An 11648-nucleotide genomic window follows, 5' to 3' on the forward strand; every position below is an offset into this window, starting at 1 on the left:
GGTAATATGTCTGGATGACTGAGCTCGAGACCAGAGACGAGGCCGGGTTGATGTATCAGGAATCCTTTCTCTGATCAAATGCATTGAGGTCTACTTTTGTAGCTTTAGTCTAGAAAATTCAAGTTAGCATGTTGCTAGAATTTGTTGTTGTGTTTGAGTATTCTTTTTGTGTGTGTTTTGTTTTGATGATGCTTGGATTACATGGCACGGGGATGGGAATTGGGGGGTTAATGGAAAGGCATTGATATTGATATTTTGGGACATTCACGGGATGATGATGTGTTGTGTACATGAGACAAATGAGAGTATATAAAGAAGAGAATAAGGTAGTGAGATACTTCATTGAGGTTTGTGTGTAACTCGGCTATAAAGATTGATTCCGGAATGTCTTCCCTTCGCTAATATCGCTTTGCTATGATTTGAATAGGTAGTAGGTAGGGAGAGAATGAGTTACTAGTATGGGTGAATGTATTTATAGTTGAGCTGAGATTCGATCATATTCTTTGCGGACCTCGGGAACCTGGAAGTGCTGGATACTCGTCAGCTTATTTATGCACATCGTGGTGATTCTTCAGGAATTGATGAAGATGAAGCGAGGATCAGGGTGTCTAATAGTCGAAGTACAACCCAATACTGAAGATTCACAAATCTCTAAACCAATCAGAACAATCATTGCTTTTAGATATCCAAAATCTTATGTTCTTGGACTGTACGTAGTTTGGACTATCAGATACTCTGTAATGATTGAAAGTATTCATGGGCATTCCAGATGCTGTACAGTATCTCCTCGGCTATGAATTAGATGCACCAATTATAACTAAACCCCCCAAAACGGATAACTATCCAATTCCAAATTTACTCTATATAACAAGAGCCTTTAGTCCATCCGGCATTCCTCTCAATCAGTCTCAAGATTTTCAATAAATCACTCTAAAGATAAGATTTCCAGGCCGTGCATTCCAATTAGCTCCGGCTATTTAGTTCACAGTCACACAGGGTATTTACTACCCGTAACCACTCAAATCATCTCATTCCCAAGCGCCATCGATATCATTTTCTCACCATTTCCTCATTCCACCTAGTTCTTACTCTTCACCCCCCAAAAGCTTCATCCCCGCACTTTCATTGGTTCCATGCTCAATACCTCACTCAACCTTTCACATCGACATGCAGGCTCAGCGCTTAAATCAGCTCTTCTGTATAATTTCTCATTGGAAGATTGCATTCTTTTCACCCCTCCTTCATACCTCCCTTGTACACCCACCATCTAAAATGTGCCTTTCCGTTATATTAATAAATCATGGATGGCCAGCCGTTCGTAAGCTTGTTAATGAAGATTTCTATCCTCTTGGAACTTGAAGAGACGTCGTCCTGATTTCTCCATCTTTCGATGCCTGTCCGATATCGACCGTGTGTATCATAAACACATTATTGGATCGCTGGCGATTGACTCATATATTATTTCGCAAATATTGAACGCAAATATCGAACGAAGTATATTTATCTATCCAGCATATTCTCGCATTACGATAACCCTATACCTCATCTCCCGATCAATCCACAAAATTCCATACATTCATCATGGTTTTCGGATTTTTCTCTTCACCTATCATGAAGCGGAAATGGAAGTTTCCCAAGGCTATCATCTGGCTTAATGTAATCGAACTTGCGGGAACCGTCGCAGCACTCGTCATGTTCGGTATCGCAGATCCAGATTTATATCGAACGATTTTATGGCAAATTGGTTACGATAATGGATTTAATAGTAGTCCGGATGAGGTCCTATATGCGTATGCGAATTATCGTCCATTGCCAAAGATTGCTTTTGTTTGGAGTCAGACGTGAGTTTTATTCCTTTCGTCGGAGAATGGTTGGGATGAGAGAGTATCTTGAGAATAATCCAAGCTGATTTCGTACTTTTTGAATAGACTACAAAATTTCAATATTGGAATCTCGGTTCTAACTATGTTCATCCAACTTTGCAAAGTTGTCATGTTCATTATGCATATTTGGTTTCCTCTTCTCTCGACTATTATCAATGGACTTCTCACAGTCTGCTGGATTGTCAGTATATATGGACAAGCCGGACCAGATCACACGGATCCAGATCATCCAAGTAATGTGGCTTGGTATATTGCAAAGAGTTGTTCATATGCTGCACCTAGTGGAAATGAACATTATTGTCAAATGGCAAAGGGAACTTTTGCTGTTACGGTATTTATGATGTATGTCATTATTTCTCTAATTCTATTTACTATGAATCCAAAACTTACAAATCAATAGGATCGTATTCCTCGCCAACACAATTCTCGGTATCCATTCTCTAATTCCTTCACGCCTGGAACGTTCAGTCAATGCACTCGATCTCGAAGATAATATCGAAACATCAGCCAAAGCAGGCAAGAGAGTAAAGACAACAGATTCTCCGGATTCAGAGAGGCAATGGGAAATGCAGAATATGCAACAAAGTATGGATCTTTCTAAACAACCATTTACACCAAGAACTTTGGCTTTCAAATCTTTGGATCGACAATTACCTTTGAGAGCTACTTCGGCACCGAGATTTGCGTAAATATTGTTGTGGATTTTGGGTAGGAGTTGGTGATTTGATTATTATTGCATGGGGTGATTGTTTGTGGTTACCGGAAGGCAAAGAAGACCATGATTTTGGAATCAATTTGTTTCATGGATTGGGCCGGCCAGAAAATGGACCGGCGAGAAGGAAACATGGACAAGAATGGGTAGGGAGGAGCGACGGTCAATTGAGATACCATGGGAATGTGAAGGAATTTGTATAATGTGTTTTAATTTCCACGAGATACTGAGACATTGAGTTCTTGTTTTTTTTGCTTCTACGTTTATATCATTTGGGTAGTTTGATAGGTGGTATCCTACAAGGTTCAGGTTATGAGATTTCTGATTCAATGCTTGGAAGATCGTACTGTGGTTGAAATTTGGAGGATGTGATCGATGATGGTGATTTGGCTCGTGAATATATAGAGAATATGGTGGTCATGGTGGTTATGGTGTAAGAGCGCATTGAAGAATTATTCCACTAGGTAAATACCTCGAGAGTATCTAGATAAATATTCAATTACATAATCTGGCCAATAGATTCGATGGATCTGAAATATTTCGATTATGTAAGGTTGGTGAGCCAATTGATACGACGCATCTGAAATATTGCAATCCACCATACTGATTACCTACTATGTGAGATTACCTAGGGAGGTACTTTAATTGTGTTGAGGTAGTCGATGATGTGAGCTGGGTAGAGGTGGGTTTCTTTGGGGGGAGATTGTTTGGTGATGGGTATAGAACTTTGGGAGGGGCGAGGGGGGAGTGTGGGGACGGAGGGGTGAGTAAGGAGTAGGGAGAAGGAATGGATGGGTGAGTGGGTGAGTGGGTGAGTGAGTGAGTGAGTGAGTGAGTAAGTAAGAAGAAAAGGGTGATGGAAGAGAGAAGAGGATATCGAGATATGAGAGAGAGATGAAGAGGTCGTGAAGATGCAGGGGAAGAAAAAGAAAAAGAAAATGAGGAGAATAGAGAATAAAGATGGAGGGTAGAAAGAGATAGTATATTTCGAACATTTATTGTGGGTTGGTTGGTGGTTTGTGATACGATTTGATGGGATGGGAGGAGATCAATGATTTTGTGGTATGAGTATTGGAAATGAGTTTTTGGTGATGATGAGAGGGTTGGATGATGCTTTCTGTTGGGGGGATTAGGGGGTGTGGGTGGAGGGAAAAGAGAGATGAAGAAGAGAGATGAAGAATTGATGCTGGACCTTTGGATGTGGTATGAGAGGGTGAAAGATGCATTCGAAATGGGTTGCGTTCTTTTATTTAGATGATAATGTTCCATAAAGAATTTTAAGGAGCGAGAAGGTGAGGGGAAATGGCGACGGGCAGAGTAGATTGATGATTTGATATGATGGATTGGGGTGGGATAAATTTGGGCCAGGGGGGGGGGGGTACTATGCCTGCTGCTGAGGATATTGAATTGCATGAGGATGAGAAGTTGATGGTGTGGGGTTTCGTTTGAGAGAAAAACAGGGGAGTTAAGAATGAGAAGATGGATAAGCAGGATTGGATTTGAGATAAGTGAGAAGTTTACTTGTATGAGAATGCTTGGGGAAATGAAAGAGAGTGTTTACAGGGAAAGGGGAAAGGGGGTTTGAGTTAGAGATGTTGATGATGTTGATGATGTTGATGATGTTTTTCTTGAATGCCTAAGTAAAATGTTCCTAGGTAATATAAGTTCGAAGGACGAGATCGATATACTCGGGCTAGACCACGGGAAGGAGGGAAGGAGGGGAAGGGAAAAGTCGAGGGAAAGCAGAATTAGAGGGACAAGTATGATGGCGAGTGCGCAAAGATCTGGGACCAAAGCGAGAGGGGGAGGATCACGGGGTTCTGATGAATGAAATAGGATGTTACCAAATATTCAAGTAGAAAGGATGCAGGGAGACAAAACATCCCGATATGATTATCATCGTGGACTCGCCTCACGCTGAGCTCGCGAGATGTATTGACTGGATCGAAGGGTCCTGGAAGATGTGGTATCTCGCTTCGAGTTTTATAGAGGGTTTTTACTTTACGGCTACGGTGCGGATAAGGTAGGTAGGTAGGTAGGTAGGTAGGTATGTAAGCAGCTACGTAGGTTGTCAATACCTAAAGTTTATAATACATGTATCACGTCACATCTCATCACATCACATCACCAAGCAAGCATGCAAGCAAACGCACAAACCCCATCTTCAATAATCGAACAATAATTCAATTCAATTCATTCTATTCAATGCACCGCAACACAACGCAGCATATGCATCTATAAAGTCAAAGAAATAAATCAGATTGAATGCATCTGCCCTGGAGAGAGAAATCAAAAAGAAGTGAAAACTATCTAATCATCCATCGTCCATCCCCCCTTCCCAACCCCATCATCCAGAATTTCAACAAGTACATAGGTAGGCAAGAGAAATAGAAAGATGTGAATCATGAATGCTAATAACTTAATACCAGTCATCTTGATCTCTTTCTTTCTTTCTTTCTTTTTTCTTTCTCTATCTCCATGAAATTCCCAATTCCCTCTATGAACTCCCTCATCAAAATACCCCCTGTCAAACTCCCATTTTATCAAACACCCCCAACCCATAAATTTCCATCAATATCTCATCAATATCCCACCCAACAAACCACAAATCATAAAAAAGAAACGATTAAACCATTGCCCACAACTCCCTACCAGCAAGCAAGCAAATTTCAACTCCTCCTATGCTCCATGCTGAACTCCATCCATCCATGCGTATGTGTCTATCTATCTATCCATCTATTTTCCAAACAATAAAATAGAGCAAATGAAAATGAAATGAAATGAAAATCTGACCAAGGAAATAGATAGTTAGATTGATGTAAATCTCGACTGATCTTAACATCTGTGCTGTAACGGGAGTACCTAATTAGAAGTGAAGTGAAGTTTATTATGATGTATTGGAATGTGTCGCATCGAACGGTATTGCATAAAGCAGGTCTTTTTGCAAGATGAAAAGAAGTTAAACAAATGAGATGAATAAATGAACCGAAGAAAAACTTTCGGCGTGTAAAGAGCTTCAGCTAGCGAGAAGAGCTTGCTTAGCTAGGTAGGTTGTGCAAGTTTCGTTGTTGATTCATATTTCAGAAGTGGATTTTGTCGATATCGTTGTTGTTGAAGTTGGAGTCAGATGAAGGAGAAGTTTCATCGGGGGTGATATCGTAATTCCCTTCTGTGCCGTGAATAAAGAACTCTTTTGTTCAACCGGAGAATTGAATGGTGGGAGCAAAGATGAAAGATCTATGCTTGTTGAGACGTAGGACATGTATGTACTTTCGTATCGAAAATGTATCATCGATGAATAAAAAAGTTGATTGGATCAGAGCAGAGCAGAGCAGAGCAAAGCAGAGCAAAGCAATAAACCCAGCACCATCAACCTCATCAAAGATCCAAAGCCAATTACCAATGACCCCTAAAAGTAGCCGGTACACCATGACCATTAATCCGATCTTCGCGGAAAGAATCCCATTCACTATGTTTTCTTCCACTCTCAATCCACAACTTATCTTGAACCGTCGCCGCACGAAGACCATACGCGCCTCTTCGACCCAAAGCCTGTTTACTAACCGGTCTCTGCACTTCATCGATTTCATGAAAAACGTGACGACTCTCATCAAGTTCTCTCTTGATCTGTAGTATGTGCGCCAATCGTCTGACCCAGCGACCTTCAGGTGCACTCTCGAAGATGCGGAGAAATTTGCCTATATCGTTGGTATTCCATTCTCCTTGGTTCGGAGCACCGGGAACACTGGGTATGATGGGCTCCCAGCACCATGCTTTGATGATGCTGAATTTCTCTTTTTTGTAGTGATCGGATTCCTGGTCTAGGTATTGGGATAATTTGCAGGCTTGACAGATGGGTTGGTCCACGGGATCAATTTTGTATTGTCGGATCATTTGGTAGGAGAACCAGACTCCCGGGAGGAGATGCTCGCATTGACAACATACGAATCCTTCTGCCATCCTAGAGAAGTAATGCTGTTAGTTTGATGATTTATGAGGGATGGGATGTCTGAAGAAAAGAAGTGATAACATACCATTTTACGCCCTCGGTTTTATTCGCAATACCTTTTCCTTTCAACGCCTCATGATATTTCTCAACCCTGCCACCAAAATCTCCATATGCAACATGAGCAATAACATGATCGACCGTTACATCATCATCCATTAGGATCTGAAGAGTTTCCTCCACAAGCATACAAGGTGACTTATCCAACCATTGTCTAAACATTGTATGTTTTGAAACAAAATCGATACCCTGAGCTCTCGACTGACGAAGAAGACTATGAACTTCCTGCCAAATGGCAATTCTGATATCAGCAACATGCATACCAGGATCATCCCAAGTAACACCATATGAATACTGTGCACCCAATTTTCTTTTTCCTTTCTGAACACCTGCTTGATAGATAGGGTGAGGACCAACATGATACGCGGGATAGAAATCTAAATCGACTTGGTGTTCGCAACCTCGGAGACGATCTCGCGTGATGATGTTAAGGAGTTCGATTCCATCGAATAGATGAATTAATTCACAGTTGTAGACACCGAGGGTTTTGAGCTTGCGGATTTCAGGAATGACTAAGGCGAGAATGTGGGTGGTGAGGAAGGGAACGTGATGTAATTGGATGTTTTGGAGAAATTCGCTGAAGTTGTGCATTGCCATACCTGATGAGTAAATTAGTGATTTGATTTAATTTGAACGAGAGAGAGAGGAAAGAAACTTACACATCTTATTCAAATTCTTGACTTGAGTAACATATTTGATAGGTTCCATATCCCTAGTAGGTGTAATCACAACAACTGAAGCTGCTCTAGCATCAGAGTCATTGTTCTCTCTCGGTACATCACAGCCTTCGAAAGAACCTCCAGACACATCCCAGATGCCCTTTAAGGACCAGTCAGTCATGTGCATAGTGCATTAACAATAAGATGAACCAAAACTTACAGTAATAGCCATCGAGACTTCCCATGATTTCTGACTCGTTCGACATAAAGCAGAAGCATTGCTATGATTTTCCCAAATATATTTGAGAAGAATAGCATCAATACCTTCTATTTGAAGTACTCTGATTAATGTACTTTGTTCTTGGTTATGTTTTGGATGCTTGAAGATATCTTCTCTCCAGTTGAAGACAAATGGTCCCTAAAATACATAGTTAGAATAGAATCATCATGAACAAGGAATAAATAAAATATCATACCACTGAAGCCAACTTCTTGAATCTATCCTCTTGACCCGTAAAAGGCCAGTGAACCAAATTGGGGAAAGGCTCTACTGGTTCTGTGACTTCTGGTACATCGTCCCAGGCATTTGCTGCAATAGTATCTTTTTCAGCAACGACCGCAGGTTTAACACCCCAATCATGGTTTGCAACAACATTTTTTGGATTTTCCTGTTCGGGAGGAGTAGAAAATGCAACATCAGTTGGTATTGTAGCCCAAGGACTCTTAGCAGCTGGCGGACTTGTCCCATTAGTAGGAACTGCAACATTTGGACTTAGAGGAACTGCCATAGTGAGGAGTGTAATTGCTCTCTTTTTAGTGCACCATGGAACCTTAATTGATTTGAATACCGGATTAATGGCATAGGCAGGAAGCGTAGACCACCTTGCATTTTCGGGTACAGTAGTCCATGCAGCTGGATCGAGATCAGCAGGAGTCTCGAATTCGGTAGTGCCAGGAAGAGGTGGATGTTCCCAAATAGATCCTCTGGCAGGTACGGAATTATTGGTATAATATCTCAAAACGAATTTGTCTGAAGAGAAACCTGAAACAAACGCAGTCTCGATGGGATTCTTAATTGTCTCTGCAGGCTCATTCTTGACAGTCTTTGCAGATTTATCTCCACCTTGTGATTTTTGTTGATTCGGAGAAGGCCAGATCCATGGATTTGTTTCATTAGAAACTTCAGGGACGAATATCTTGGGGGGTTGCATCCAAATTGGTCCTTTCTTCGAAGTAGGTGTTGCATATGTGACCCATAATTGTGTACCACTATGTTGACCCTCATTGGCATTGACTTTAGATTTACCTTTGTTACCCATAATGAATGGTGTATCAAAGATCTTGTAAAAGTTAGAACAAAACTTTTCAGCACAACAATGGTGGTCGAAGATAGAAAACCATTGGGAGGGAGGTATAGCACATGTCAATCTCGGGAAATGGCCAATGTGACCAACATGAAGAACAAACAAGCTTCATCAAGGACTCACAGGTATTTAATTGTTCAATCTATGCAATGCAAAGAATTTCGAATTGGCCAGCAAGAAAAGCTTGAAATATCAAGCAAATGTAGTAAGACTAATCGAAGTTATGCACATAAATGGGACCTGCTGTGTTTGGCACAGTCTGAGAAAGATATTAGCATTAAATCTGGACAACGAAGAAAATTTGTCAAAAGTGAAGTGCGGGGTAATGATTATGGAAGTGGTTCGAGGATGGGAATCTTTAAAAGCTATAAAAGAAGGGGTATGGAAGAAAGTGCGACTTCTTTGAGAGAAAGAGGAAGACGTTGTGACAGAAGATGGTTTGTGAGGGTATATCTGAAGAACACTTACAAATGTTTATGTACTTCGGGAATTTCCTTCTGAGAAATGAAAGCGTTACTTGTAAAAGAGATACTTTGAAACCTGTATGACTCAAAATGGCAAGCCTTATCTGAGGTCTATCAAAGCAAAGGAGGTCAAGGGAAGTAAGAGAAATATCTCAAAATTGAAAGTACAAGACAGCTCACGTCTTGAAGATATCAAGAAAAGGGCTAGTAAGCGCAGCAACGCAAAGAATCAATAGCCAAGTAAACTTGTAAAGATCAATAAGCTATCAAGTAGGAGGTTGATGGAAGTAAAGGTTTGGGAATGGAATTCGAGATGGAAGAGTGGAGGATGGAGGATGGAAGGAGATCGAGGTAGAAAGAAGAAGATGGAGAGAAAGTCTCGGGGAAAACGATAAGGCTCCGGGTCGAAGAGAACCGAATATCATGCTTCAAACCACATAGGTCATTCCGATAGGCAAACTGGGGGTTTCTATTTACGGAACAAGAGGGCGGGGTTTGATGATAAGGTATCCACTATGCGGCGACGAGGTGGATATTTACAGTGAATGTTGTTGACTGTGAATCATATTTGGAGGCGCAGTGAATGACGAATCAAGCAGCGACGATTCTAGGTATTTGAGGTATGTGGTAATTTGAAAGGAAAGTAGATAATGGTTAAAGATGTTTATTATTTGTTGATCTACGAACAAGCTGGAACAGACAACCAAGCAGATTTGGCTGACCTCCATTCAATGTTTTCATATCCATCAAAGAAAACCCATTGCCATCTCCCGTGAACTCAGGGGGGATTTGAAGTATACAACTCAGTATCAGGCAGTGCAGTTCAAGATTTGAAGAACATAAATTTAACTGCTAGCTTTATTTGAGTCCTCAATTCCAGAACAAAATCTCACTCCTTTTGACTTTAAGATTCTTCACTGTCCTTGCACGTTTTCCCGAATCTTTGATAGAAAACAAGTATCTTCAAGTCAGCCATGAAAATTGATTGATAAGATCCAACAAGAAAATTCACTACGCATCTATGGATGACTCTCACATTTCTTTTTCCTCTTCAATGTTACTGCAAATTCTTTCCCCTATAAACTCTTGACTTCTCAAAAAATCAAGACTGTAAACCTTGTCTCAATGCAAAAGAATGTGAACTCCTAACATCCATCTTGAGATGGAAGAGTTGATTTGAATATCATTGTTTAGATTATGATGGGATTGAAGCCCTGACGAATATTCTCTCTTTGAACAATGAAAAGGTTCGACGTATTACAGAAGTGGATTGGTGAAGCAAATTGTGGTAAACACCATGCACAATCTAGAGGCGAGTTGATGGAAATGACATGCTTCATACAGCAAACAAATCACAAAGAAACCTTTGAAAACCAGTGAAAGTGATGAACATCAAAGACCTCAACAGCAACTCAAGTCCACCAAAGAACTTCATTCCAAATTGTCTGAAGATATAAACCCCAAAAAACATCACTTCCATCCATAGCAACTACATGCTAAAAGAACTGATAAGAATGTCCACTTGTACAGCTCCATGACAGTAACCAACAGAAAAGATCTCATCATTATAGGTTGAAAATATGAATGAATTTCACTTGTGTTACTTTCAGAAATGCCATGGAGTATGGTCTTATTAACACCAGACGAGAGTTTTCAAAAAAGATAAATTATGAAATGAGGATAGCGATGAGAACCACAATGACAGCAACCATATTCAACATTCAAATGATCTTGATAAAAACCTCACTTAAAAGGAATTTCAGAAATTCAATACTGTACTTCAAAGCAATAACAATGTAGATGGCAGCAATCGCAAAATCGAAAGGAAAAAAAAAAGATCTCATTAGCAGCCAAAAACCAAAACCACATGAATTTAAATTTCACCATCCCAAACCATCCAATCCAATCCTCCTCCTCCAATCAAACCCTCACTCCTATTCCTATATTCACAGGACATGAGCGGTGAGTAATCAGCTGCCCTACCAGCACCCTACCTTTTCCTATCTCCAATTCCCATTCGTCGCGGATCGCATCGCCAAAAGCGCAGGCAAGCGAAAAAGAGTGATTGAAGTGCGATGATGCAACACATTGCCAGAATCTCTCGGCAGTGCGTTTTTGCATGGATATCTATCCCTTATTTCGCCAAACCACATGTGTGATTGACATTTGACCTATCAAGAAATTTTGTAACGTATCAGGGGTCTTCACACCGCGTGTTGAAGATTCCTACCTACCGTATCTACCGCACTCTCAACCAATCTCTCCGATACAACCTTGATAAACGTTTTGGTCATTCGCGAGTGCGAGGTTTTGCAGGATGGGGAACGAGAGGTTAGTTGGGGGGACTTTGTATGGGCTAGAAAGAAGGAATGAATGATGTTGATTCATATCTGAGTCATGTTACCCCTCGGTGTACATCTGTGGTTTTGCGATTGGACAAGGCCCCCCGCCTAGGAGAATATCAAAATCGACCCCTCCTTGAGGAAAATTGGCAAGGCAT

The 11648-nt window shown here is 40.8% G+C and overlaps 2 protein-coding genes across 2 annotated transcripts; one reads left to right on the plus strand and one right to left on the minus strand.

The window, feature by feature from the left end:
• The first annotated feature begins 1251 nt into the window (after positions 1-1251).
• Positions 1252-3172, plus strand: EAF01_002622 (uncharacterized protein). Its single transcript, XM_038910875.1, has 3 exons — positions 1252-1841; positions 1929-2225; positions 2284-3172. Exons 1-3 carry the CDS (start codon positions 1582-1584, stop codon positions 2570-2572), a joined length of 846 nt encoding a protein of 281 aa, XP_038773797.1. The 5' UTR covers positions 1252-1581; the 3' UTR covers positions 2573-3172.
• Positions 3173-5991: 2819 nt separating this feature from the next.
• EAF01_002623 (uncharacterized protein) lies at positions 5992-8639 on the minus strand (the record flags this gene model as incomplete). Its single annotated transcript, XM_038910876.1, has 5 exons — positions 5992-6556; positions 6630-7260; positions 7321-7480; positions 7541-7738; positions 7797-8639. 5 exons carry the CDS (start codon positions 8637-8639, stop codon positions 5992-5994), a joined length of 2397 nt encoding a protein of 798 aa, XP_038773798.1.
• Positions 8640-11648: the final 3009 nt, after the last annotated feature.

The sequence above is a fragment of the Botrytis porri genome (genome assembly GCF_014898465.1).
Source record: "Botrytis porri strain MUCL 3234 chromosome Unknown BPOR_003, whole genome shotgun sequence".
Taxonomy (NCBI): domain Eukaryota; kingdom Fungi; phylum Ascomycota; class Leotiomycetes; order Helotiales; family Sclerotiniaceae; genus Botrytis; species Botrytis porri.